This window comes from Dermacentor variabilis, chromosome 11, assembly GCF_050947875.1.
Source record: "Dermacentor variabilis isolate Ectoservices chromosome 11, ASM5094787v1, whole genome shotgun sequence".
In the NCBI taxonomy this organism is placed as follows: Eukaryota; Metazoa; Arthropoda; class Arachnida; order Ixodida; family Ixodidae; genus Dermacentor; species Dermacentor variabilis.
In genome coordinates this window covers 7673455-7701060 of record NC_134578.1, presented here as the reverse complement: position 1 = coordinate 7701060, position 27606 = coordinate 7673455, and the positions used below count along the sequence as shown (strand labels likewise).

Sequence of the window (27606 nt, the reverse complement as noted above, 5' to 3'; positions counted from 1 at the left end):
GTCCTCCCGTTCGTTTTGCTTGAACTCGCCTGCGTCAGCCACATCGCCATCGCTATCACGGGTAATCCAGCTTCAGCCGCTTCAATCCATTTCAATCCAAGCGAATTTGCGTTCTGCTCATCGCGCTCACATGGTGCGTATTTTCTGCTTCTTCTTCTTCATGTTATTGTAGGGTCGTTGTTGAACAATTTGAATGAAAAATAAAGTCCGCTCGTGTTACAATTAGCACACGAAGCCTTAGACGGACAAGCGCCAGATTGTGCTACAGCTGGCGTCAGAAGCATATGAAGCACCCGACCACCTAGCAGACCAAAAGAACGCTAAACTGCAGTCACAGGACCTCTCAGCCTCTTCTTTGATCCTTTCTGGGTCCTAAGTGGTTTAGAGGTTCGCGATTTAATTATGATGTGTCAGAGACGCCCACCAGGCCGAAAGAATACAGAGATAAAAGGTTGTGCTAGCGAAGTGTGCGTACTATAGTTAAGTACTTACAATGTCACCTTCGTCTGCAGTGATAACTCGAGTGAAGTTCGCGCAATGAGATGCACCAGCTGACCCGGGCGCCGGCGCACTAATTGTCAGTGGCTCTTCCCGGTTCCTCTCAACAATGATGCGCTCTGCCGTGAGTGCCGGTATGTTACTTCTGGGCCACTGTATTCGCCAGCGTGGATTCAGGTGAGTTATCGAAAGGCGCCCTTATTTTGGTCTTTACCCATATTCCTAGCAGTGTTATGGGACCGAACGACTGTTATCGTCTTACTGCCGTTCATATGGTACAGAACAGCGCCAAGGTCGGTCGGAGAAAGGGAAGTACTTGGTTGTCTGTAGTAATCAATATCTAAAAGGGCGAGTGGATATTCTGCCGTGCCGGCAGAGTCGCCTGAAAGATATTTTGCCGGCACTTTGTCCTCATTGGCTAGCTACGGTCACGCCTGGAGTCAGATACCACCAAACGGAATCCTCAGGAGGGCACCTGAGATTATTATAAACCGGGCGGCGCAGGATATCTGTGGCATCCAAGAAACACCGGGGGTACCAATGCTGGACCCAGATTGGTCCACTCCCGGTTTCAGACCCTGTTGCCCCTTTGGTGTCATGGAGGTGCCGCCAAAGTATAAGAAATAATGACATGTTCTTTACACTTCGTAATAGCGCAGCTTCTCACTTCCCACGTGGTCCGACGAAAGCCAACCAATGGGGCGAACTGCCAGCTAAATTTCTCTCGAGCTACTCTGCCGGCACAACATCCACACCCGTTAAATAAAGACAAGACTCGGCAGCCCTGTGCTAATGACTTCACCAAGGAGCTGCTACCCTTTCACATGACCTAGCAATCCCATTCATGCACCCGAATGAATGTTACATCCATACAAAGCCAGCAGATAATGAATGTAACGAAAGCATACGGAATATTATTTGCTGTAGTTTATGGAATCGTAGAAATTATGAGTAAAGGGAAATGAAAGTGGACAAAAAAGCACGACTTGCTGCCAGTGAGAGCCGACCCACATCGAAGAATGTGAAGAAGTAAAGACACGTGCTATGTTCGTTTTTTCTCAATATTGACACCCTCTGCTTTTGTACAAATTGGAAATAAATTTGATTGGTTGATTCTGTCTCTTCTTGCTTGTGACAGTTGCAGTGATCGCAGGAACGGGGCGAGCCAATGTATTGTGACACTATGTGGCATCCACCACCTTTGTAGCAAAACTGGAACTGGTTTGTAGTAACAAAGTACTGCAGTAAATTATTTAGGGCACTCTGACATTTGCGAGTGTTTTTTCTTATGTTCAAAGTGTTTCTTCCTTTATTTAAGGCAAAGAATTGATATAACTAAAGTACTTCTTTCAAGTAGGATAATGTTGATGAAGTAGTATCGTCACTCGATGGTTCCAAGTGTTCCTCGGAATTTTTCGTTTCAGCACAAGTACAGTGGCACAGCACCTGCAGAAAATGTCGCGCCTCCGAGTCGTGGACAACAGCGCACTGGGTCGCCAGGCCATGATGGATGGAAAGCCACCAAAAATCATCCATGTGTACAACAAGACTGGCTTTGCCACCATTGGCGATAAGGTGCGGACTAGCCTTCAGGGCATGGTTACAGCGTGCCATTCTTTCGACGGCACTCAAGTTCAGCTACTATATTCTAAACAAAAAATGCCATGAGAACCACTGATAAACTGTACTAGACGACGGACTATAGGCAACTGCCTATAATCCAGCCTCTCGATGGCCAATAACTTTCAATATGCAATCTGCACAGGTGCCTCCACCCAATTAAAAAAAAGAAAACATGACGTGCTGCATGTTACACAAGCAAATTTGCCTAAACACAGTTTGTACCAACATGTGTGTCAAAAACTCCTCGTTTCAACAAAAAGAAAATTGATGTGAGACTGATAATGGAATTCAACCTCTGCTGCCAAGCACAGCCGCTCAGTGCCCTAACCATTAAACCACAATCACACGCATACTTCCCTTGTTGTTCCAAGCCCATTCAGCTTTTTAAAGCATCTGATGCATGTGTACCGTGCCACTTTCTTGTCTTCTTTCCTTCATTCATCTTACTGACCATGGTGGTAGTTCCAATTTCATGATCGGCCAAACTTAATCAAGTTTTAACACTTCTTCACCGGAGTACAAATGCCATCCTTGTTTTAACATTGGACATATGGCATAAACATAGGTCCGTACGGTTTTATACACTGTTGCTGATTGCATCACAATCCCATGCTTGTCTAGCCAACGCCTATTCAATGCCCAAGTACAACCCAACTATCGGGTCGCATGGCCGCAGTAGAAAATGATTGTCTTCAATGTAGTCACTGTCATTCTGTTACACAACTCAATTACACAAACATGTTCATCCGCCTTGTATTGCTTTGTGGGACCCTGAACAACACTGAATAATTAGACATTCTCTCAAAGTGTGCCTCCTGCTCCGGCGAGCTGGCGATTCTGAGCCAGCGGAGATGTTACCTGGGCCATGGAGGCAACGTCTGCAATCTTTCGCTGAGAATGGGGACTAGGGGCGCTTCGTCCAGTCGCGCTTATACACTCTACCATGGATACTAGGGGCCTCAAGGCAGCTAGGTTCATTTCGCGTGACCTAGGCACCTCTTGGACGAAAAGCACCTATATGTGCTGTTCCTGTCGGCGGTCTCATCTTGCGCACCATCGAGGTGCAACACCTGCAACGCCACTGGTGACACCCATCGTGCAACCATTGTGAGACTTGCAAGCTGCTTGGTAGCAGAGTGGCAACTCCGAAGTTGCAGTGATTCCGGCATTGTTTCACATTTTCGAAGACTCAGATTGAAATTATGGCACCAGTCTGGCATATAGAATAAGAGCTGGAGATTCCAGAATGGACACATAGTGCCAGAGCACTAAATGTTGATATTAAGCGAGACTCATCATCATTATCAGCCCGTTTTGTGTCCACTGCAGGATGAAGGCTTCTCCCTGCGATCTCCAATTACTCCTGTCCTGCACCAACCGATTCCAAATAGCACCCACAAATTTCCTAATTTCATCACTCCATCTAGTCTTCTGCCGTCCTCTACTGCACTTCCCTTCTCTTGGTACCCATTCTGTTACCCTAATGGTCCAACAGTTATCTAGTCTGCGCATTACATGACCTGCCCAGCGCCATTTTTTTCTCTTAATGTCTATTATAATATTGTCTATGCCCGTTTGCTCTCTGATCCATACTGCTCTCTTTCTGTCTCTTAAAGTTATGCTTAGCATTCTTCATTCCATCGCTCTTTGCATGGTCCTTAACTTGTTCTCAAGCTTCTTTGTCAGCTTCCAAGTCTCTGCGCCATATGTCAGCACCAGTAAAATGCACTGATTTTATACTTTCCTTTTCAATGATAACGGTAAGCTCCCATTCAGGAGCTCACAATGTCTGCCATATGCGATCCAACCCGTTTTTATTCTTCTGTGAATATCCTTCTCATGGTCTGGGTTCCCTGTGATTAGTTGACCTAGGTAAACGTACTCCTCCACAGACTCTAGAGGCTGACTTGCGATCTTGAACTCTTGTTCCCTTGCCAGGTTATTTATCATTATCTTTGTCTTCTGCATATTAACCTTCAGTCCCACTCTGACACTCTCCCCGTTAAGGTCCTCAATCATTTGTTGTAACTTGTCTGCATTGTTGCTGAATAGAACAATGTCATCGGCAAACCGAAGGTTGTTGAGGTATTTGCCGTCAATCTTTACTCCTAAGCCTTCCCAGTTTAATAGCTTCAATACTTCTAAGCACGCAGTGAATAGCATTCGAGAGATTGTGTCTCCTTGTCTGACCCCTTTCTCTATAGCTATCTTCCCCCTTTTCTTGTGTAGATTAAGATGGCTGTGGAATCTCTGTAGATATTTTCCAGGGTATTTACATAATCGGTCTGTACTCCTTGATTGCACAGTGCCTCTATGACTGCTGGTATCTCTACTGAATCAAATGCTTTTTCGTAATCTATGAAAGCCATATACAGAGGTTTATTGTACTGTGCGGATTTCTCGATAACCTGGTTAATGACATGGATGTGATACATTGTAGAGTAACCTTTCCTGAAGCCAGCCCTCCAACCAAAGGTTGGAGGGCTGGCTTGGTTGACTAAATTCCAGTGTTGTCCGTATTTTATTGGAGATTCTTTTGGTAAGTATTTTATATAATGCTGGGAGTAAGCTAATGGGCCTATAATTTTTTAGTTCTTTAATGTCGCCCTTTTTGTGGATTAGTATAATGTTTGCATTCTTTCAGTTTTCTGGGACCCTTGCAGTCGATAGACACTTCGTATAAAGAGCCACCAGTTTTCCTAGCATTATGTCTCCTCCATCTGCCTTGCAAGACCTTTCTGACCTCATCTCTAGTTATAAGAGGAGTTTCTGTATACTGGTCACTATTGTTTTGAATAGAGCGCTCCTAAGTCGTCTGGGTACTGTAAAGGTGAGTATAGAATTCTTACGCTGCTTTTACTATATCTTCGAGATTGCTGATGATATTACCCTGCTTATCTTTTAGTGCATACATCTTGGTTTGTCCTATGCCAAGTTTCCTTCTCACTGATTTCAGGCTGCGTCCATTTTTTACGGCTTCTTCAGTCTTTTCTCATGTTACAGTTTCGAATATCGCTTATTTTCGCCTTGTTGATCAATTTTGAGAGTTCCGCGAATTCCACATTATCTCTTGAGTCGGACACTTTCATTATATGTTGTTTCTTTATTAGGTCCTTTGTTACTTAGGAAAGCTTGCCTACTGGTTGCCTTGGTGCCTTGCCTCCCACTTCAATTGCTGCCTCTGAAGCCAGCCTCGTTACGGTTTCATTCATTACCTCTATGTCATCATCATCTCTGTTCTAAGGCTGCATATTTGTTTGCAAGTACCAGCCTAAATTTGTCTGCTTTTACCCTTGCTGCCTCTAAGTTGACCTGTTTTTTCTTGACCAATTCTACTCTTTCTCTGTTTAAATTGAGGTGGATCCTGGCCCTCACTAACCTGTGATCACTACATTTTACCCTACCTATTACTTGAACATCCTGCACTATGCTGGGATCAGCAGAAAGTATGAAATCAATTTCATTTCTTGTTTCACCATTAGGGCTTTTCCTAAGCAAGACTACAAAACCAGTAAGTTTCCCAATTAGACTAAACTAGATTTGGTCAATTTAATACATTTCTCAACTTTTACTCAATATGGCATTTCAGTATCTACCTATAGGCTGTAACCTCTGTCACTGCAATTATTAACATTACAGCATTCTTCACATTCTATACTTTTGACGATGTGGAAACTTGTAATATTCGTGACAGTGTTGCAATTAACTTAAAGCCGGTAACTTTTAGTTAAAGTGAGCTCTTTTTGTTAAGGGTTTAAGTTCGTTAACTCCTTGGTTTTAGTGAACTCATTAGCATTTAGCTAAGTAGTTAGGTTCCCAAGGATTATTCGATTTACCAAGAGTATGCTTGGCCTATGATGACGCTGTCCGGTCCAAAACCAGCCATGTCGCAAGCAATTGCACCATGCACAAGTCCATGCATTTGGAAAGCCTGCAATATATTTTCACACACTGTCAACTATTCAGAAGATGCTATAACAGGTAATCAGAGAAGTGTGCTGAAATATTGTGTATGTTATTATGCCAGTACATGTAACCAAGAAAGGTAGCAGACTTCAGCTATTTCTTCTGCTCTGAACACACTGTGACAGCAACAATCTCCTTGAAGACCATCATCTTAACTTTGCTTGCCTGCGCTTTTGTCAAATAAGATTGCACTGATCCACTATGGGGGACATGGTGTAAGATTATTAAAGCATTAGGAGTGCCAAAGTGGTAAAAAGTATGTATTAAGTGTGGGAAGCTGGTCATGTGGTAGAGATATACATATACATAGTGCAACTCAGTGGTCTGCTCCAGTCCATCGTCAGTTGCACTTCGCTCTTTGAGACAGGAAGTGTGTTGAGTGAGCTCCTGAACAACACTTTCCAGTGTTGTGAATGCAGTTTAAACCGTGGATCCGGGACCTCAAACAGGCGTGACCTAATCCTAACAAATTTTTCTCGCAATTACAACTAAATAGCCACTGAAATATTTATACTTCACTTTACTCGAATGAATAATAGAAAGATTAAAAGGACACTAAAGGCAAATACTAAGTCTTACCTCATACCTCATACCATTCCACAAACCTCGCAACGCTTGTTTTGTGCCAAGAAAAGACTTTGTTTATGAGAAAATTGCATCTGAAGGGTCTGAAGACCTTCTTCAAAATTTATATCTCCCGCCATCCAACTAGGGGAGTGGTGACATTGCATGCGCCATCACCACCCTTTGCTGCCGTCGGTGATTAAAACGTGCCCGACAGATGGCAGCACCGACCCAAGACAGAACAGTGGATTCGCCGCTGCAGATGCTTTTTGGTCAAGTGGCCTAGACCATTCGGGCATCTCGTGATATCATATGGAAGTTGAATTCTTTGCTACTTGCAGTTTGTGCGAGTTTCGTGAGGCAGCAAAACCTGCGCAGCACTACGCGATGACAAAACTACTGAAATGCGAAAGCGTGGGCAGCGCGGAGTTGAGCAAAAGCAAAACCTTTCGGCCACCCCCGTCTTCGTCAAGGGTAATTTCAATGAGCTCTTTCTTCTGAAAATGAAATAGAACTGGACAAGTAGCATTTTATTCAGTCTTATAATACAATACAAAGATATTTTTTGCAAAAAGTGGTCGAGTACTAGTGACAGAATTCAACTGAGGAGTACCTTCGTCATCAAGTACTTGAATACTTGGCAAGTACTTGAATGTCCAAGGATATTCATTTCACTGCATTTACCTCAATTTCTCGATTATTAAGGCTCTGTTCGCAATAATATTGATACCTTAGAGATTCTCAGGTACTAATCTACGACTTTAGTTTGACTTAATATTTGCCTTTAGTGTCCCTTTAAACAGGTAACCTAAGGTAGGTAAGACCAATGTTTTTGTTCTTGACTAAGAAAAAGAAAAATGGAACGTAACACTATTTGTTCTGTTCTTAAGACTTCAAAAATATGTTTGCTTTGGTCACTAGGCACGCAAGCGCAAATAGTAAACAGCTATACAAAATGCGGTTTATTTGCTGGAATTGGAGAAATTGAATATACCAGTTCAGCTACCTACTCCAGTAGTGGGAAAGGTCCAGCTCTCAGCATTTTGAGGCCTTAAAAAAAAGGATTGCAATTATGCAGATCTCCACTCCCCAGAATTGAATGGGAATGGAAGGCTCCACCTTGAAACTCTGCTCGGTAGCTGCAACAGTGCCGTTCCTCCTGGTCAGTGGGAGTTGCCATGTGGACAGTGTTCCACCATCATGTCGCACCTGTGTATATATTCAAAACACCACCGGAGTAGTCTAAGCGCAACGCTAGATATAGCTGCTGTTGTCACTGCTTTACCCTTCAGGCAAAACTGCAGTTTTTTCTTCCAAATGTGAAGCTTTCTTTCTGAAGAACCATATGGGGTTTCTTTGCAGCTTCCTACTACACTGAAGTGGTTGGCAGTTCTTTAATTTCATAACACTTCCTGCACCTTGTGGATTTCCACAAAACTGATTTGCCGTAGTGTCCATGCACTTGCAGTTGTGAAATATATTGGCTTCACACTACGATCTGCTACCCTCCTGGTTAGCTCGGATGGCAGAGCAACTGCCCCGGAAACGCGTTGTTCCCAGGTTTAATTTCCGGATCAGGACACATTTTTTCTTCAACTACGAAGTTCTCTTTCCAAAGAACCGGTGTGGGTGTCCTTTGTAGCTTTGTTCTACTGTCTGGCGGATTGAAATTTTTCCCTTCCTTGCAGTCACAGAGTGTTGCCTTGCAGGTGCTGGTGGCAATCCTCGGCCAAAAGAAGAGGGGCTTCGTCGTGGGCTGCAAGCACATGAAACAGCGGCCACTGGTGCCTCGCTACGACACAAACAACATGGTGCTGCTCGACGACAGCGGCAACCCACTGGGCACCCGCATTCTGGTGCCCCTGCCATCACTGCTGCGGGGTGATAAACCACGCTACTCCAAGATCCTGGCTCTCTGCTCGCGATTTGTCTGAAGCCACTCGTTCAAGCTCTCTGCGGAAGTGACTGCACTTGTCTGGCACCTTTTTCCCACATCAGAGCACAGTTTCAGAGGACGCTAAGTCAAGGAAAGTAGCCACTGTTAGTAAAAGCACCTTTTAACACACAGCCATATTTCGCCAGCAGATAATGTTTTCGCAAATTTACAAAGGCTTCGAGGAAGTAGTTCAAGGGAAATATGTGGGTCGAAAGCGACCAACCATTAGAAATAAACTGCTACTGAAGCTTCAGAAAACGGTGGACCCCTCTACTGACAAACTCTGTCATGGCATGACTTTTTCTCTCTATTGCGGGGGTGTGTGCACGTGTGTACATATATGCAAAGGCTAGTCTTATGCACCAGCAGTGCATTGTGGTGGGCTAGAAATGATTTTACATATTCAGGTATGAATAGCCAATGACATCTAGTATGTAAATGTAGGCCAAACATTGAAATATTGTTTGGGTTAACATTAAAATGTGCTTCCTCTAGACATCTAGTTGAGCATTCTTCTCAAAGCAGGAGCATGGCAACATTTCATCACAGTTCAAACCTACAACCAGTGGAGCTTTCAGGTACTCTGCCACAAATACCATAAAAACTTGCACATAATACCGAGGTTTTTGATGACATCTGGGACAAATCTGGGTATCTATCTGGCATCTTTGTCAAAGAACAGCCCTTTCGCACCTCCAGCGCTGCAAAAGGTAGGTCTCAATGAGACAAGCAGGAATTTGTCACAAGAGTAGCTAAAATGGACACTATGGCCATAATTTGTGCCAATATAGCCGAAAATTAACCGCATTGCACCATACACTGCGCTATTTTTCAGGATCAGCCTGCCTGGCCTCTTGGTCAAAAAAGAAAAGACTCATAAACCAAAGTTGACGCGAAAGAAGGCAAATACCAGTGTACAAGTGCATCTAAACATAATGAAGAAGAAACTTCGAAATAACAAACAGGATCAGAAAAAGTATATAAGGTCTGACAATAGAACAAAAAATTCAAAATATCGTGCAATTGTGCAACATTGCTTCATCTTCAATGCCCTAATTTCAGCACATATACCATGTACGTCAAGCATGTCTTCTTTTGGCCAGCTTTGGTTGATGTGCCTTTCTTCTGAAATCTCTGATGTATAATGTGTTTTATTACATTTCAGCACTAAATTTTTCCTTGTGATTTTGCACACCTAGTTGGGATCTTAGTTTTGAAACATGTTGCAAAGCAGCAGGCACCATTGCCATGGGGCACTGTGACAGAACTGACACCAAGCTGAACATGCTGAAACATCTGCAGAGTCCTGCATACCTCATACCGTACCTGTGACCATGCCTACCATTGTCCTATTTCCCCGTTGCTGAGTTGCACGATGACAGCACCATGGAGGCACCTAGCGGAAAGCGATTTTGGCTGCCGAGGCTACGAGCAACGGAGCCATTGAAGAGAGCAGCTAAGACTGGTGGCAACAGTAAGAAGCGCTTTCCAGCGCAGCAGGTAGTCATGAAATCTGAGGTCCCAAGAATGAAGGCTTCCTACAAATTGAGGAGTTGGCTGCCTCTGTAAAATAACAATGTTCTCTGCAGCTTTCTGTGGACATCGAGCCACTACAGCAACACACCATGTAGGTGGTTATTTATAAAAGGTAATGTTTGTGATAATATATAAAAGACACTGTGCAGGTGGACAGTTTGGCCACACTTTGCACGTTGGGTGTATAACGATGCTAATGCATGACGAGGCACCGTCACCAGCAGCGATCCCCAGCGGCAGCCACTCGCGTGCTTCGTTCACTGCAAGTGAGCTATTTCGGCACTTTTTTTACGGTACTTTCGGTGTGGAGCATGCATGTTATGAATATTTTTACTGCACTTTCATTGTGCTCATTTATTTAGAGTATCGCAGCATTGCAATGTGCGCCTAAGGCCGATAGGTACTGTATTACCAGTTTTATGAGGCACATTGGCTTCTTACTACATTGGCACACTTTATGTGCACGCCTTTAAGATTAAATTCAGAATATCAGTCAGTCGCTTGGGATGGTAGTGATGAGTACTTCTGGTCATGCCTTTGCGACAGTGCATTGTCTTGAAGAAATAGCTGGCGAGTAGGTAGGCAGCGCAGTTTTCATAAAAAAGCACTAAATGTGGTAGTGCTACATATTATATGTGTAATATTTTATTTTTGCAGTCCTAAAATAAGCCCTTGTATCAGTTTTTTATGGCAGCACTGTTAAGCACTCACTTAAAAGCTCCCTGGAAGCACACATGAAAACACGCTGAAAGTATACAGACAAGGTTGTTTAGTTAATTGGTCTAAATCTCGAAGCTGTGTTGCGGTGTTTGATGGCCTTCGTCCCAACTCACAGGAAGGAAACTTGGCAGCGGGGACACCAGCCACTTAGCTTCAATGCCAAGTTCAATATGATGTTCAGCTTGTCAATCATAGGTCACAACGTCCCGTCACGTGCCACTGACAGAGCAGAATCCAACTGTACAGGAAATGCGCTGTGTTTGCTTGACTAGAAGTTGTCAGTCCTTGACATCTGCTATGCCCTGAGGCGTGATGGCAAACATGGCTTCGGCCTCGGGTAGGCACGGCGAGTCGTATATCTTGCAGATGCGGGTTTCCCCGCGGCCCTTGCGGAGATAGAGCCTTGTAGTGGAGGCATGTGCCATGATGTTTCCTCCTATGGGTTTTTTGGGGTCGGCCGAGAACATGGCTGCTCCGTCCACCTGGGAAAACAGTGCAAGTCGCTGGAACTATACAATCAAGCCTCAATGTGACAAAATGTCAGACATAAAGTAAACTTAAAATGATTCTCATCTACTATGCTGCTATTCGTTGTGTGGCTCAATGTAGCAGCACAGTAGATAACCAAGCGAGCAGGGATGAGTGCCAAAACGTTGTGATGCTCGGCTTCTGTAGGATTATCACCTACGTCATGACACACACACACACATCCTGGACAACGAATCAAACTGGTTCGTAAAAAGGCCACTACATCAAACTATTTCCGTCTCTCTGAGGCTAACCAGTACCTTCTTCTAGGGTTTCAAGGCCCAGGTCCTTCATTCAAGACACACAAAAAAAGTTAACATCTCGTAAGTTAGCACCCACCCATTGCGGTAGCCCAGTGGCTATGACAATGTGTGCTCAGCTCAAGGTCACGGGTTTAATCCCGGCTGCAACGGCTACCTTCCGATGGGGGTTGAATGGAAAAACACTAGTGTATCGTGCGTTGGGTGCACATTGCAGAACCCCAGGTGATCAAAATTAATCTGCAGCCCCCCAATCAGATAATTAGATTTTAGCACATAAAACCCCACAATTTAATTAATTTTTAACTAAGCTGTATCAACTATGAAATGCCACATTGGAGCAAAATTTGCACTTGAACGTTTTAGCACAGGGGTGTTTCGCACTTGATTCTCCAATTTATGCAGCCTTTGGTGCAAAGTGCTTACCTGAGCAACCACTTGGTTGGTGATGAGCACTGCGACGCCGAACTCATCAGCAAGCCTCAGGAGCATTCGCAGAAACCGTGCCAGATGCATTTGCCGCGCACTCAGTTCTCCTCGACCAGAGTAGTCCGTGCGGTACAGTGCCGTGGCCGAGTCAACAATAAGCAGTGCATACCGGGTCTCGGCCATCATGGCTGATGCCTGCACCCCCATCGGTCAAAGTAAAAATTAGGAAAGGTGAAACTGTGAACCACCGAAATGTAGCACGAAGCTACAAAGGAAACCCAATACGGGTTTTTAATAAAGTTTCGCGATTGCAGAAAATTTGTCCTAGTTCGGAGATCGAACCCGGGACCGACACTTCTCCGAGGCAGTTGCTCTACCATCTGAGCTAACCAAGGGACTAGCCAACCGCAAAGCGAGGGCGAGTAAATCGACAGCTCGAAGCACAGGCATACTGAATATGGCAAATAAATTCTGCAGAATCTCGCAAGATGGAGGAACGCTCATGAAATAAAAAATTGTTGTTTACCCAAATGTGGCACAGAGCTACAAAAGAAACCCAGTATGAGTTTCTTAGAACGAAAGCCTTGCAGTTAAAAAAAGATATGTTGTAGAAAATTCTGTAAAGAATTCAGAAAAAAAAGTATGTCGGCAAGAAATGCAACACTTGCCACATACTGTATTTAATCAATTCTTATGTGAACTTTTTTTTTTCTGAAAGATTTACTAAAACATGACTGGCGTGTTAAAATTGAGTTCAAAACCAATATGTGGTGTCCCAACCCCAATCTCGAAATCTGTGCTGTGGGTGCCGGAAGTTTGTCATTATTGGGTGCCACCCATAGCTGATGTCAAAATTGCACTTTCAGTGACCTCACATTGATGAAAATTGATCTCGTAAACCATGCTTGACTATACAGTGAAAGCCTGAACTTTGATACGTCATCTTACTGAAATCCAGTTGTCGCTACAACTATAGAAGTTTTACCATGAAAATCTGGCGAGGGAACAATCGTGGGTATTTTGCATTTTCAGGAGTATGAAAACCGTAGTGTGCATTGCAATTGAGGGCATTGCATTTTCTATTTCTGGCCATGAAAAATTGGTTTTGCATTACAAATGAGTGCACGTTAAATTCTGTAAATATGGCAACTCTTACTTGTAATTGACTATCTAGATTTCTAGAATAACATAATTGAGAGGCTAGATCTTTCGCTTGTTAACGAATCAAACCAGGAGACAAAGCCAGAGAAATCACAGGGCAAATTAATTGTAGTTTAATTCAAATGCAGACATAATCAGGTAAAGTGGACAAAAAGAAATCTCGCAGGTGGGAGCTGAACCCACTTCTGTGTGATTTAGCTGTAGCAATTAAGCTACCACAGCAGCCATCCTTGAGTATTTTTGTAAGTGAACAAGATTAGCCCTGGGAGCTGCCATCATAGTCACAACTTGCGGCCACGATTTTAACTACAGGCAACACGTATGTGAACTCTGTAGCCGGCAGGTGGCCAGTAAACCCTCATATGCTACCTGAAGGCTGCTAAAATTAATCCTTTCAGTATGCAATGGTTGGTTGAGAAGAATAAAGGAAACCAAGGGGCTGAGTTTTTATTAGGTAAACTGATATGAAGCTGGGAAAATTGCCTGTTATTTTCAATTAAAATGCTTGAAGAATAAGGAAAAGAGAAATTAATGTGGACGCGAGATTGGCCACTGCAGTAGCCCAAAGGTACAGCATCGCACAAGCAATGTAAAAGATGTGGGTTTGGCTCCCATCTTCAACAAGTTGTCTTTTGTTTTTATTTTTACATTTGAATTAAAAAAAGAGCAGTAAATTTCCCCTTCGTTTGCAAGAGCATTGTGAATGTCCTAAGAAACATAACACGGCTATTGCAGGACTACTGTTTTATGCTTTTTATGTTTCCTTTCGGAATAGATGCTTTTCAATCACGATGGCTTGCACAAACAGCAAAAGCTGGAGCAGTGGAACTTCTGAGCAGTGGAATTATGCATTGCATAATTCCACTGCTCAGAAGTTGTGGTGCAATGTAGGTAAATTTTTGAGCATCAGAACAGGAGTCGCAATCTCGACGAATCACTAATTGTCACGCACATAAACTCAAACAATGATCACGAATATAATGAATCATTGGATATAACACAGTAAATTTAAAATGTTTCTTGCTGATATTAGCATGTAACAAATATATGCTTATAAACGAATAGTGGATAAGCAAACATATTTGCGAGTTGGATGCTGCTTCATTATAATGAGATTCAACTGTATTTCCCTATTGAGCTTGTACTAATAATGTGCAGCAAGATGCTTTGTTGTAGTGACAGGCATTCAGTGACACTGCAACATTACTATCACCTCTTGTCGGCGCACTTCGTTTTAATTTGTTTGGTGACAGCACAAATTAAAACTATCCTGACAGTAAGAGTGCTGGCACACGGGCTTCTTTGGCCTAGTCCACTTTCGCTGACTTGATCCACCGATGTGCAACGAAACAGCAATGCACATTGTGGTTCATACTGAATAGGAGGGGGGCAGTGCACAAAAACGCAACATAAACAAGAAACTAGACGGCAGTGTGTGTGTCCTCTGCTCTCTCTGTGTTGCACTTTTTGCGCCACCTCGCTTCTATTCAATATGAACAGATGCAAAATAGCCTAATTATCAACTTTGCTGCATTCTGTGGTGAAGGCCAGCACTTTGCAACAATTCTTTTCGATAATGGCACTATAACAGACCTGAATGAGCAGCTGTGTCTGGTGGTCCGAGTTGTATGCACGCGCATAGGCCACATTGTCCAGCACATCCGGCCCTGACAGGCCGTACTTGTCGGCCACAGCGAGTAGGCGTTCAGGCCGGAAGGTGCCCTCCGTGTCGATGTAGAGGCACTTGCCCTCGCCGCCACTGTGTTCAATAGGCAGCTGGCAGGTGACCGCCAGCATGTGGCACAGCTGAGTCTTGCCTGTGCGAAACTCCCCAAATACCTCCGTGATGGAGCCAGTCTCAATGCCGCCACCGAGCAACTTGTCAAGCTCCTTGGAGCCCGTGGTGATCTGCACGATGTCCGACCGCTTCTGGTGGATCTCAGTGGCTGTGGTGAAGCCAAGTGGCACCATCTTCGCTGCCTCGGCAAGAAGCTTGTCAGCCTTGGCCTCGCTGATGCCCTTGATGGTGAGCAGCTGCTTCTTGGGTGCGTATGCCACTGCCTCGACAGTGTGGAAGCCAGCCTCTTCAAGCTTGCGAATGTCTGCCGCCCCAATACCATTGCCCTGCATCATCCCAGACCATCAAGGGACCCTCAGTTAAAAAAAAAAGTGGACACCATGCGTTTGCGGAATAGGTGTAAGCGAAACTTTGATGAGCCAACAAGACGAAACAGCGCTTTAAAATGAGACACACACAGCAGATTTCGGCAACAAATGCATCGTGTTACATTATCAACCATAATGGTGTACCTTGCAGAGCAAAGGAACATTTTATTTGGAGGCAATATTCCTTAGTGATCACTTTTGGTGGCACTATTACCATTGCAAGACTTCACGTGACCTGGAACCAGATTTGCCAAAGTGAACTGCCACAAGGGTTCCTGGCACTGTGCAAAGGTAGCGAGCATGGCACAGCACAAGAAATGCTGTCAGCCATATGTGCCGACACGTTTCATACCGAGTCAAAGCTTACGAGAGTGACTGTCACCAACAGCTTCTACTCATCAAGACATCCACTGACAACAACCACCATGATGACACGCCATATCGTAGGGAGGTAGGCAAAAAGCAGCTTCACTTAAACACTAAAAGCTTTTTTCAAAAACCTAGCTGAAAGGACTTGCGATGACAAGTTCAGGTTCTTTTTTAATTTTTTCCAAACAGTGGCACTGCTGCATATGTTTGATTATTAATCGCTGCTTCAAGTACACATTGACAAATTTGTGCAATCAAGGTACAGATAGTACAGGCGATGGTATGTGGCAACATCTAGCACACACTTGGCAAATGACAGCTGTTGCCTTTGAGATTCACTGGGTGCCTGTGCATTTATCTTAATGTGTGTGTGTGTATGCCTGATTGAACATATGACACAAATGGCTTCAAAGAACAGTGCAAACACTAAGTATAACTAGCTATGGCAAGCAAAACGCCAACCAAATGCACAGCTTGGAGGCGCATATGATTCACAAGAGACTTCACAAAACAATGCCAACACTATTTGCTATTGCAAGCAAAACCGAAAGCCAGGTTTATAATGGTTTACCTCAACATTCTATGAGAGCCTAGTCTAGATTGATAATTTTCAGCAATAGTTTCACCCTCATGTGACATGATTTAAGGTATCAGTGTAGCACTGGGCATTCGTTGATGTCACACTTCTGATGACTGTCTAAATGATTGGTTCAATAAAGAAGGCAATGCAAAAATAACTCAAACAAGAAAAGCTCACTTGAAACTTTCCTTTAGCCAGTTCAGTGAAACGGCATGCATTAAAAGCAGTTGCTGAAAATGTGGCTCTCTGTGTTAATGGCAATCATGACACCTTGGTGAGCATCTTGTTGGCAAACATAAATGACATGCCATATGTTGCTAAGAAAATCCGCAGGAAGTGTTCGTGCGTAAAACAAACATGTTACCTAAACCTAGACCCGGGATTTGACACATGCCTGTAGCAACTGCAATTGCACTAAAAATAGAGTAGAATGGTGACGGCCAGCGCACGAAACCGCTCATCCTGAATTAAACCAGGCCGTCAAGTTTATCTGGCAAAAATTCAAGTTCGAAAAAATACGATCCGGCGAGCTGTACGCTGACCAAACTGACTTTCTTTACGCACTGGAAGAGACAAAGCTTTTTTAGCCCATCAATGCAGCGCACCTGTTACTGTAGGCCAAGCCCACCTGCTTACCTCTAACTTCTGGATTTTTAACGGCCCGAAGCTTTCGGCCTCCTCGTAATCCACGACGTCTCTCTCTTGGACATCCGTCATCTTGGCACTCAGTTCGGTGTCACAGGAACGCGACCCACACGAGGCAAAACACAACGAAATCTGAGCGCCGGTAGCTGGAACAAAAACACAGAAAACAGTGTACTACGCCAGCACAACTTCTTTCTAACACGAGTCGATCGCACGCGAATGCGGGCTCCTAGTTACCGCTTCGGTTTACATAATCCGACCAAAGTTGGCGACAAAAGATTACGAAATCGTTCCAGGTAAGGAAACAAAACAAAACCAAACATAGGTTCATATGGTAAAGACCGAACGCTATCGATTGAACACTCGGACAAACTTTCGCTTCAGCCGTCTGGTATCAGCTGCTACTTTCTATGTTATTCCGCACTTTGCGTACAGCTTCGACTGTTACGAAAAGGAGGGACTTACCGCCTACCGCTGTTTTATACGTAGAACAGATTCAAGAAGATATCAACGCTCTGCTTGAGAAGGATCTACACATTGCGGCTAATACACGCGAAAAACAAGTCAGAACGCGAGCGCGAAGATCCCGCCATTCACAGATTAGTGCGGCAAACAGAGCGAAAAAAAAATAACGAAAAGTACAGCGTCGCCGCGAGGGTCGCTACCAGATGTATGAATATTAACTTGACACCTACCTATACCTGAAAAAAAAATAGTTAAAAGTAATGGTTTAAAGCAAGAAAAAGAGGCCAGCAGACAAATTTGTTGTCTTCAGTGGTATTGAACTGCCCAGTTGCGGCAAAACCGGGATTATTGAGAGGGGCGCCACTTTCCCAATATATGATCACAGTTTATGGAAACACAATTAGGGTCACGTCGACTATGTTTATCGGCATGTGGTCCCACGTCTCAGAAGGCAAGAATCGGGCACAAATCGGCTAGAAGCGGAGGCAGCGCCCAGCTAAAGTTGCCCATGCTCTAGCAACAACGGTACAAATTATTGGGAATGTAGTGCTGGGACAACCGCTCCCATTGTAGCTCACGTAGACACTAGCGCCAGAGTTCCCTCTAGTAATTTTGTAGGAAACTCTATGGTTCTCACCATAGAGGTTCTCACCAATTGTTCTCACCGTGGTGAATCCCATACATCGCGCATGTCGTATGGTATGGAGAACTTTATTGGGTCCTGAAGGTCAACCATACGTTGACGCGGGCCGCTCCCACGTTGGGACTGTCAGGCCGAGCCCTTCAGCCACTAGACAGGCATTAAACCAAAAGTGACATTACGCCTAGCCAAGCCTGGCCGGAACAGCGACTGAAACTAGCCGAAACAAGCCACATAATTTCTTTATGGATGTTTATGGTTCTTTTTTCTATGCTTCGTACCGCTGGTGCCCGTGCGTTGTTGCTGCGTAATATCGCTACAGTAATATCGGGAAATATTCATTTGACCTCAGTTTGCCTAATTAGCTAACTGCGGATGCGACTTAGAAAGAGCTGAGAGGTAGCGACTAATCGTACAGAATGAGCTCGGAAGAGCGTGACACTGCGCCGACGAAAGATAAGTTGCGCCTGCTGAACAGCACGCTGCGCGCTCTACGCTCGTCCACTTCGGACGTCGAGAAACTGGCAGCCCTCCTCGTCCTGACCAAGGCGGTGGATGCTTCTTCCGTGCAACCCAAGAGCAAGCGAAAGCTGCTCGATGCCATCGGCGTGCCCTTCATCGTGAGGATGCTTCAGTCCGACACGGACACCTTCCGCGTACTGGGCGCTGACATCACGTGCGCGTTCGCGATCGAGCCGACCCTGTGTGAACCGCTGCGACCAGCGCTGGACGCACTCGCAGGGTCCTTGGCCGACCTCGGAATCGCGACGGGAGTCGAATGCGCCTCGCGGCTCGTTCTGCACGAGCCGGGGTGCCGGGCACTCGTCGACAGCGGCCTGCTGACGGCGGTGGTCGAGCTGTCACCAACAGAGCTGGACCAGCTGGGCTCCCTGCTTACTGCCCTGGCGAACCGCCTGCAGTCAGCCGAAAGTCGAGGGTCGGCTGGTGATTGTCTAGACGAGGCCACCTTGCTGTCCTCGGCCCGCACTTGCGTCGGTCGGTCTCTGACGGGCAAACTGGGCGCAAATGCGCGGCGTGGTCTGTTCGCGCTGCTCGCGTCGCTGGCCGAACGCCGGGGTCTGCGGTCGCTGGACGCGCCGACCGTGGCTCTGGCCGCTGTCGAACTGGAGATGCAGCTGTGCTCTCAGGGGCTGCCGCCGGACGCCGAACTCGTGGCCAACTGTTGTCTCCTTTTGGAGGTGGCCGTGGATGACGCTGTAGCGAGTGGCAAGCTGCCGCCTGGCGCCGCCGATCGTGTTCCAGGTGCGCTGCTCGTTTTTCTGGACGAGGTAAGCCAGCCGCGCGTTTGTGCGCGGCTCGCCCCCTCCCCCCCCACACACACACTTTTTTTTCGCAATAGGTACGAAAAGCCCATATCTGACAGTTAGCGTGTCTATGCAGGCATCAATGCTCCACGTCGGCGACGAATATGGTTAGTAAGCTAGAAAAAACAAAGCAAGGTATAAGACGAAGTAGGACAGGGAACTCTGTAATATAGCTGTACTCTTGCAGAATGTGCTGCCTTCACTACAGTTGTAGAAGCCATTCAAACAGTGCTTTCCATGATACCTAAAGAATCTGCGTGGGCTTCTGTGGCATAAGGAATGTAAAGCGATCTGTGCGGCAGTATGTGCCAAGAGAGGCTGTATTTAGTCCACAGTCACTTGTAAGCATGCTTCTGCAACTGACGCACACTGTTCAAACACTCAGTGCTCTGTTTCATACATGGCAAGCAATGTTACAAAGGCTAGGGAGATGCAAGAGAGACATAGGCATACTATGCGTAATTTGATGTAGCAGTGTTTCTTGCCGTTATGTCACAAAATATGATGTAATTGTCACATGGAACATGCTGCATATCTGAACCTATTTACTACCGAATGAGCGGAGTGTCAAGTTTTCTGCAACCAGTGGCCACAGAGTACCGCTTTCGCTTGTAAGCAAAACATAAGTTGCATAGTGGAGGCACAAAGGTGCATATATAATATGTGGGCATGATTTGACACAACCTTATGTCCACAAATATACATAGTATGCAAGTGACGTCACATCCGCTGCCGTAAACCGCAAGTCGCGGAGTGTCATTGAATGATGTACATGCATACTATGTATACGAAGTCGTTATTCTGTAAAAAAAATCCACTGCTGTGAAGGCGGTTGGTCCGCGAAGCTTCAGGCTTCTGCCTTACAGGGCTATGAGCCATTGCTCCTTGCCCTGTACTGCTGCTGGGATTGGCCCACTGGGTTTTCTGTCAACATGACGGATGCAAAAAAAATCCAGGGATCCTAGCCACGGACAGCTTCACTGTAAAAGGTCCACAGATTGAAAAATTGGCAGAACCCTTCTCACAGTGACAGTCAACAGTAATAATATGTTGCGCAAATGCACAGTTGTGGTAGCCAGTAATGGTAAGACCCTTGTTATGATCTTGTTCTGGTGTTTGTGGTTTGGACCCGGCTTCACTCAGAGGTTCGCTCGCCTACGCTGCGGGGGTGTCTTAAGCATGTTAGCTGGCCTGAGCTATACTGAGGCGCTGCACTAAGCTGGCTAAGCAGGCCCCCTCGTCATCCATGTATATTGCTGAGAGTTGCCCGTTGGTGAGGAAGTGAAGTTGGGAGGTTGAAGGAAACGAGAAATGGGTTTATTTTACATATTTACACAACCGGCTCCAAATATTTGAGCACACTCAATGTAGGAGCACTTTAAATGTCTGAGCGCTCTAGATGTCAGCACACACACCACAATCAGAGGTGGTGTCCACCTTTAAAACAGTCATTTTCCCTGGGTAACTAGACACGTGAATCTGATGACTGAGTCTCAGCCAATCATAATGGTTGAACCATTCACAAAATCCCACCCTTCCTGGGCTCTGCCTCTGCTTGATCTCTCTAATGAAATACTTGTACAGATAGTGGGGGCACTTGACTGTCTTATGCCCCTTTATGTTGTTTACCCCACATGGCTCTCAGATCTCCTGTAAACCAGCTACCCTGCCTAGCTGAGCACCAACAGCAGTCGGTGTAGTTGCAGAATAGTACGAGAGATGGTGCGAGTGCTGCACTGCTAGCGCCGCCTATCAGCAGGGTTAGTCGGGGCCACAAAAGGCAGTAGGCACTTTCTCTTTGGCTTGGGGCTGGCTGTGTGCGTGGACGTTGCGTGTACCCGCTGGCACTCTTTGCGGTACCATCTTGCAAAAGGCTTTGGAGTGGGATACCGGAACAGACAAACACATTCATTCAAATGCACCACCTTTCGTGTGACTGTACATGCGAACGATTAGGTGTTGGTGTCCAGGGTGAGGGCAAACATATGCGCTCAATATCCTGTCACGGAGAGTTGGACCTCTTCGATTCGTCAGCACCCATCAACATGTTCTATTGGTAAAATTCAGCTAGCTGGCATTTGTGTATAAAAGGTTTAGTAAATACCCTTGTGATTGTTTGCACTACTACGTTGTCGTTTTTTTGTCCCAGGAGCATGTTTGAGACCCCAAAAGATCAGCTAAAAATTATTTCGCTGACTTTGATAGAGCTTTTGTCTCTCTTTCGACAGGCATTTCAGTCTCCTTCTTGGGGCGCTGGGCAAGCTGCAGTGTTGCCTGCTTGCCGTCTGCTGTGTCGCTGGTTGGCAGACGACTCCACAACCATGCGACCAGAGGTTGGTAAAGTGCTAGCACCGCTTCTTGACGTGGTCACCTCAAATGAAGCCATGCTACCACTCATCATTCCTGCACTGTGCCACCTCACAGCTGACGACGCCCTGCGACCCATTGTGCTGCAATCGCCAATCTTGGCCCGTCTCTTCGACTACCTTAACGAGTGGTGTGCCTTGCCTCAGCAGCTGGAGACCTGCACAGGCGTATTCTTAAACCTAGCTGTGCTTGGAGCTGAGACATTGGACTCGTTTCCTTCTTTTTTGGACTTCTGTGTTCAAAAGGCAATGACTGATACCATGCACTCAGTGACACTGAAAGCAAACCTGGCACTTTTGGGGCTTTTTCTCCTCAGGTCAAAGTTGCATCGATCAATCATGACAGCTGGCACTCTAGACATGACAGCTTTTACCGAACATTGCACTTCGCTGTTCAGTTCTTCACCTTCTCTCCCCGCGAGTGATGTGGAGGAATGGAATGAGCTCAGCTCCTTGGGCAAGCAAATCCTTGCAGATGTTTTGCCCATTTTGAATAAGTCTACATTGCGTTCTGGTGTGTGCCAAAAATAAACTCTAAGCCTTGTTATTATTTGCAGTGTCATTAATTGAAAATGGTGAAACAAAATCTTTGCACTACAGTCTTGCCTTGCAGTTATCCAAAGATGCCTGTTCAGTGAAGTGGTTTTTATGTACTGCATTAGCAGAGTTTAACAAGTTAGTGCTACCTACAGCGTCTGGAATGCATGCCTTGGTGTATGTGGACAGTGCACGTATGCAGCATACAAAAGTGGTGATGATAAAAACCTTTTTTTAATGTCGGATGGCTCAAAGGCCTATAGACTGCTCCACTGGCTTGCAAGGAAAGTAACACAGCTGCACATATGTTGCATATTTCACACCTGACAAACTTTTGCTTGTTATGGGGACAGTACCGTGGCCTGCTACCGTGACTTAATTACTGGAGTGTAGAGGCCAAAAAAGAATTACAGCCTTCTTATAGACATGACCTTTGGCACTTTTGGCTGCTGGGACACAGAGCTCCTGCGTTCAGTGCCCATAAAAACAAAGTTCAGGACTTGCCAGTGAGCTTTCCCTCATATAGGAGCTTCTGCTCTTTTAAAAAATGGTGGCACACTTCCAGCAGCTACAAACGCTGGTGTCAACAAGAGGTGTTTCTTCAAGCTGGTGTCAATGGTCAGTAGAAAGCTGCGGAATTATTGGGAGAGTGGTTAAAGTGGTGGCCCCTGCGTTAGGTGCTTGTGGTGAGTAGCTGCAACGCGTTAGTGCTATTCTTGTCTGCTCGGGGACTGGTTGAGAAGCAACAGGCATGTGATGTGCCCCAATTTGCTAGCACATGCTGCATAAGCGACTTGCTGACTATCATTTCGTTATTGTACGGCACTACATGGTAAACACACCATTTTACACCTCGTGTTAGTGGCTTCACAACTAGAGCAACAAGGCAGTACGTGGGACATAGATTCAATGGCTGCCTTGCTTTACTGATGGACCAAGGGCATGGCATGTGCGAACTTACCACATGGAGCACCAGGAAACAATGAGAGACACAAGGGGAGAGTGGAAATAAAATTTTACTTGAATATTTTGCTTTCAAAGGCAACATCCGAAATTGCAGTAGTTAAAGGGGCTATCATGCCCTGAGCTTTGCTCATTTCCAGGTGAAGACAATGTGCGCAATGGCTTTTGCTGGACCACTGGCACTGCGTTAGGCATGGACCCTGTTGGCATGGCGAACCAATGGTTTCAGAATGTTTCAGAGCAGACGACACAATGGTGGCGCCGCACTTCTAGACATCACACAAGTTGTACCAAAATGGTGGTCACTCTTGGTGGGAGGCAGCAGTTCCAAACTGAAATTTAGACATAAAATGTGTGCCGAGAGCGTGCCTTTTTAATTCTTTGGGAACTTCACCCAGTTTGCGGTGTCCCTGTCTATCCATTTTTCCATGCCCAACCATCTTCCTGCAACCTTCAGTTACTGGGTAGTCCATGGTCTAAAGGGTAGAGCATCGGGTGTTGAAGCAACCAGGTTCGAAAGCAACTGTTGGACTAACTTGGGCCGCTGGGTATGTGCCACTCTCCAATTGACCTCTCTGACACTAGCTTGGGTCACTGCTTCTTATGTCCTCAAGAAGCAGTGGGAAGAAAGATGATGTCAGTGTTAACGCGATTTGCATCACACATCATCTCATTCATCTGCTGTACCCAAGAAGTAAGCTATGAGGTTCTGTTCATCTCGATAGGTGATGATTCAGCACCACCGGTAGTGCTTGTGGTGTTGACCTCCCTTGAATAAGGGACAAAGGTCGGGGCACAGAGAGATGCAAATGAGAGAAAGGCAGGGAGGTTAACCAGAGTTAAAGCCTCCGGTTTGCTACTCTTCACTAGGGGAAGGGAAAGGGGAAGTAAAGACGGAAAGAAGAGCGGGGACAAAAAAGGCCCGGCCCCGAAGGCCATGTGCAAATTGAGGATGTACGCGAAAACCGTCTTCGCATACACCCTAAAGACCTCCACTGTAGGGCTGTACATATTGTATATAGTGTTGATCCATTATATATGGAATGATATATGGAATGCCTCGTCGGCTTAGTAGGTGGCGGGCAGTCGGAAAGCATTGTCTGGTGGCATCTGTGGCCCAGATTCGCTCCGAAAATTCAGGGCACAAACTCAGCAGAAAGTGGTTGTGATGGACAAATGAGGTTCTGCTCAACAGTACTAAGTGTACGTTGGCCAAGCTGGCCGCTGCCACAAGCACCAGTGGAAGCTCAAAGAGGAAGACTCCGGCTGCATACACTTCATACAATAAGTGTTTTCCTGAGGCAATACGGTGCGTCACTACATTGCTTCAATGCTAATCGCATTAATGTCGCCATTCACCATGAGGTGGGTTCTGGTGGAATTGTGTGTATAACCATAGTCATCATCATCATCAGCCTGGTTACGCCCACTGCAGGGCAAAGGCCTCTCCCATGCTTCTCCAACAACCCCGGTCATGTACTAATTGTGGCCATGTCGTCCCTGCAAACTTCTTAATCTCATCTGCCCACCTAACTTTCTGCCGCCCCGTGCTACGCTTCCCTCCCCTTGGAACCATAGTAGCATTACTAAACTGATGAACTGAGAATAGTTTGGGGACCATGCCCTGGCTCCTTTGAGTGCACCAATCCCTAAGCTCACTGCTATTAGACTTGCAGTGGCTGGTATTGGTTTGCTGCAAAGTGTTAGCTCAGGCTAGAAACTGATCATGCTGTGAAGAGATAAGTCATCCAGTGTGCATAAAGGAAATTGCAGAAATAGTAGACAGCATTTTAAGTATTGCCTCGTCCATTTTCTCCCTGTGCAGTAAGTAATGTCTGTTGATTTCTGGTCAATGATTTCTTGCAACAGTGAGCTTCACTGTGCTTAAACAGGGCTGTAGTAAAGGCAGACATTGCAAAAAAAGGAACGAGCATTCAGGCCAGCACACTTTATTCAGCTTGTTAACGCCAGAGGTAGCCTTATATGTAGTGCTAAGCTGCTTCAGAGAGATCAAGCTATAAATAATTGGGGCTATATCATGGGTTATTGACAACAGGGGATTCAAGATCAAATGAATTTTCGCAGACCAAATTTCACAGTACTCGAGAATTCGGTGAAAGCATGTTTGGTAAGGTAGCACATTACAAAAATGAAAAATTAAGGTCCCTGGCCAAGTCGAAATTCTTATCTGGCATTTTGGAAGTCATACACGTCCATTGTATTGTGAACAAGGAAACCGTCTGGGTTCTGATACATAAAATAATAATGACTAGTCAGCGACCTTAATTTTTCGTTTTCTTAATCTTCATAGTCTTGCGCATAGTCTTAATCTTACGCAAGATCTCATGTCACCCAAGTTCTGCAAAGGATGAGGATACAGTGGGCAATAGGCACTGAGCGAAGTGAGATATTCGTGTTTTTCAGAAGAGGTCTCCAACACAGTGAGCAGCATCGCTTTTTAGGGATGGTGTGGAGACGAACTCAACAATAATTCCGAGCAATGGCAGCAAAACAGAAAGCTTCTTTCTCTCTCCTTGTACGGTTGCACTGTATTTTGTGTCACAGAAACAAAGGTTCAGGCTATGGAGACATATGATGCTATTATAAAAGAGGACAGCAGTGCTCATACAGAAACCAGATAAAACAGAAAAACACTGGTAGACAAGAGCACAATATGGATACAAGAATTAGCTGCAGCTACAAGGCTACGCGTGAGAAGCAGGCCATGTCCACCAAAAGGCAAACAAATGAGCTGATCAGAAGGTCATTGCCAAGGCGTGGACAAACTTTGTGCAAGACCTACAGGCTGCAGGTTCACAGGCATCGCAAAAGTTGGTATCCACAAATCGTGTGGCACACCCACAAATGATTCTAGGCTACACAAGAACAAAGAAGGGAGACGCACACCAAGAACTTTCCCTTCTTTGTTGACAGCTTGCTTTAGTTTTGCCAAGTCTCCTTTCTCCTATATTATACGTACAGCATTTTCTCTTCTCAGGCGAGGTGCCATGAGAAGTTAGGCACATGACATGAGCTGCATTGACCGTGGGAAAAATCTGTCAATGGCGGATCGCATACATTTAAATCGATCCTGAAGGACTTCAGTACTCCTGGCTCAAGCAGCAACGTTTTCTAAACCTCAGAAACTGCATTTGCTGGAGGGGAGAACAGCACAGCTTACAGAACCAGAACCAGGAGGATGAAATTTTGATTTGACAACACTGCATGAATATTACTTTCTATGGTTAACACTTGCGATGCACGGCCCTATGCGGTGTGGGCTGGTTCAGGCACTGCAGATTCTGTTGCATGATGCTCCCTCATTGGTCAAGTTACGAACCTGCGTTCAACCAAGAGAATTGTTCTTAGATCCTATCCCTTAGTTCATTATGATTTCATTGCAAGAAATATGCAAGCCTGATATATATGTAGAGTAAGCCCTCGAAACACTGTGACGATTGTACCGTTGTTCTGTTGCTGCACCCATAGGCAATAATAATAATATTTGGGGTTTTACGTGCCAAAACCACTTTCTGATTATGAGGCACGCCATAGTGGAGGACTCCGGAAATATTGACCACCTGGGGTTCTTTAACGTGCTCCTAAATCTAAGCACACGGGTGTTTTCGCATTTCGCCCCTATCGAAATGCGGCCGCCGTGGCCGGGATTCGATCCCGCAACCTCGTGCTCAGCAGCCCAACACCATAGCCACTGAGCAACCACGGCGGGTGCGCTCTTGGGCAGTTTTTGTGATTCCTGTACAGGAATATTATGTCGTGTCTTCACCTGAGACTTTGTTTTGACAATGCATGCATTCTGAACCATCCTGGAGCATTTTCACGTTGTAAAAGAACCTGCTACAATGAGCATGCAAAGACCCCATATGTCTCACTGATTTTCGAGTTTATTCTGTCAGATTTCTCACTTTTAACTCGATTCGCATTCTTCGGATACTTCACATATTTTGCAGTATCTATGTCTGGATCTAACCTCTTTCATGCCAACTTTGGCCACTGTGTAGTTCATGATCTGATGGGTAGAGTATCGTGTAGAGTATTGAGCAGCTGTGCTGAACAAACTGCGTTTGAAACGAACTATTGGACATGATTTAATATGACTGGCATTATTTATAAGCTTCACCCAGTTTGCAGTATGTATCTTTGTCTGTACCTAATCTAGCTGTTTCTTGCCAACTTGGGTCACTGGGTATATCTACCGCTCTTCAATGACAAAAAGAAAGAAAGGAAAAATAAAGTAAGATTTATCCGATGCTGGGCGGAATCAAACCCGCGCCATATGTGTTCAGACCGGCGCAAATAAGCGGGCAC

At 45.4% G+C, this 27606-nt stretch overlaps 3 protein-coding genes across 7 annotated transcripts; 2 read left to right on the top strand and 1 right to left on the bottom strand.

Moving 5' to 3' along the window:
- The first annotated feature begins 12 nt into the window (after positions 1-12).
- mRpL14 (mitochondrial ribosomal protein L14) lies at positions 13-9083 on the top strand. 2 transcript variants are annotated; one of them, XM_075675189.1, is made up of 4 exons: positions 13-133; positions 513-675; positions 1923-2073; positions 8361-9083. In XM_075675189.1, exons 2-4 carry the CDS (start codon positions 608-610, stop codon positions 8583-8585), a joined length of 444 nt encoding a protein of 147 aa, XP_075531304.1. In that variant the 5' UTR covers positions 13-133; positions 513-607; the 3' UTR covers positions 8586-9083. The 2 variants fall into 2 exon arrangements, with proteins under 2 accessions (XP_075531304.1, XP_075531306.1); XM_075675191.1 differs by lacking the exon at positions 13-133 and adding an exon at positions 431-451.
- A 1786-nt stretch (positions 9084-10869) lies between these two features.
- spn-A (RAD51 recombinase homolog spn-A) lies at positions 10870-18221 on the bottom strand. Of its 3 annotated transcripts, none has more exons than XM_075675179.1 (5): positions 18099-18221; positions 16973-17127; positions 14815-15345; positions 12058-12255; positions 10870-11325 (listed from the first exon to the last, which is right to left on the bottom strand). In XM_075675179.1, exons 1-5 carry the CDS (start codon positions 18124-18126, stop codon positions 11122-11124), a joined length of 1116 nt encoding a protein of 371 aa, XP_075531294.1. In that variant the 5' UTR covers positions 18127-18221; the 3' UTR covers positions 10870-11121. The 3 variants fall into 3 exon arrangements, with proteins under 3 accessions (XP_075531294.1, XP_075531293.1, XP_075531295.1); XM_075675178.1 differs by having other exon boundaries at positions 18084-18136; XM_075675180.1 differs by lacking the exon at positions 18099-18221 and adding an exon at positions 17447-17996.
- Positions 18222-18505: 284 nt separating this feature from the next.
- On the top strand, positions 18506-22327 carry Neurochondrin (neurochondrin). 2 transcript variants are annotated; one of them, XM_075675173.1, is made up of 2 exons: positions 18506-19375; positions 21640-22327. In XM_075675173.1, exons 1-2 carry the CDS (start codon positions 18506-18508, stop codon positions 22306-22308), a joined length of 1539 nt encoding a protein of 512 aa, XP_075531288.1. In that variant the 3' UTR covers positions 22309-22327. The 2 variants fall into 2 exon arrangements, with proteins under 2 accessions (XP_075531288.1, XP_075531289.1); XM_075675174.1 differs by having other exon boundaries at positions 18506-19349; positions 21640-21904.
- Positions 22328-27606: the final 5279 nt, after the last annotated feature.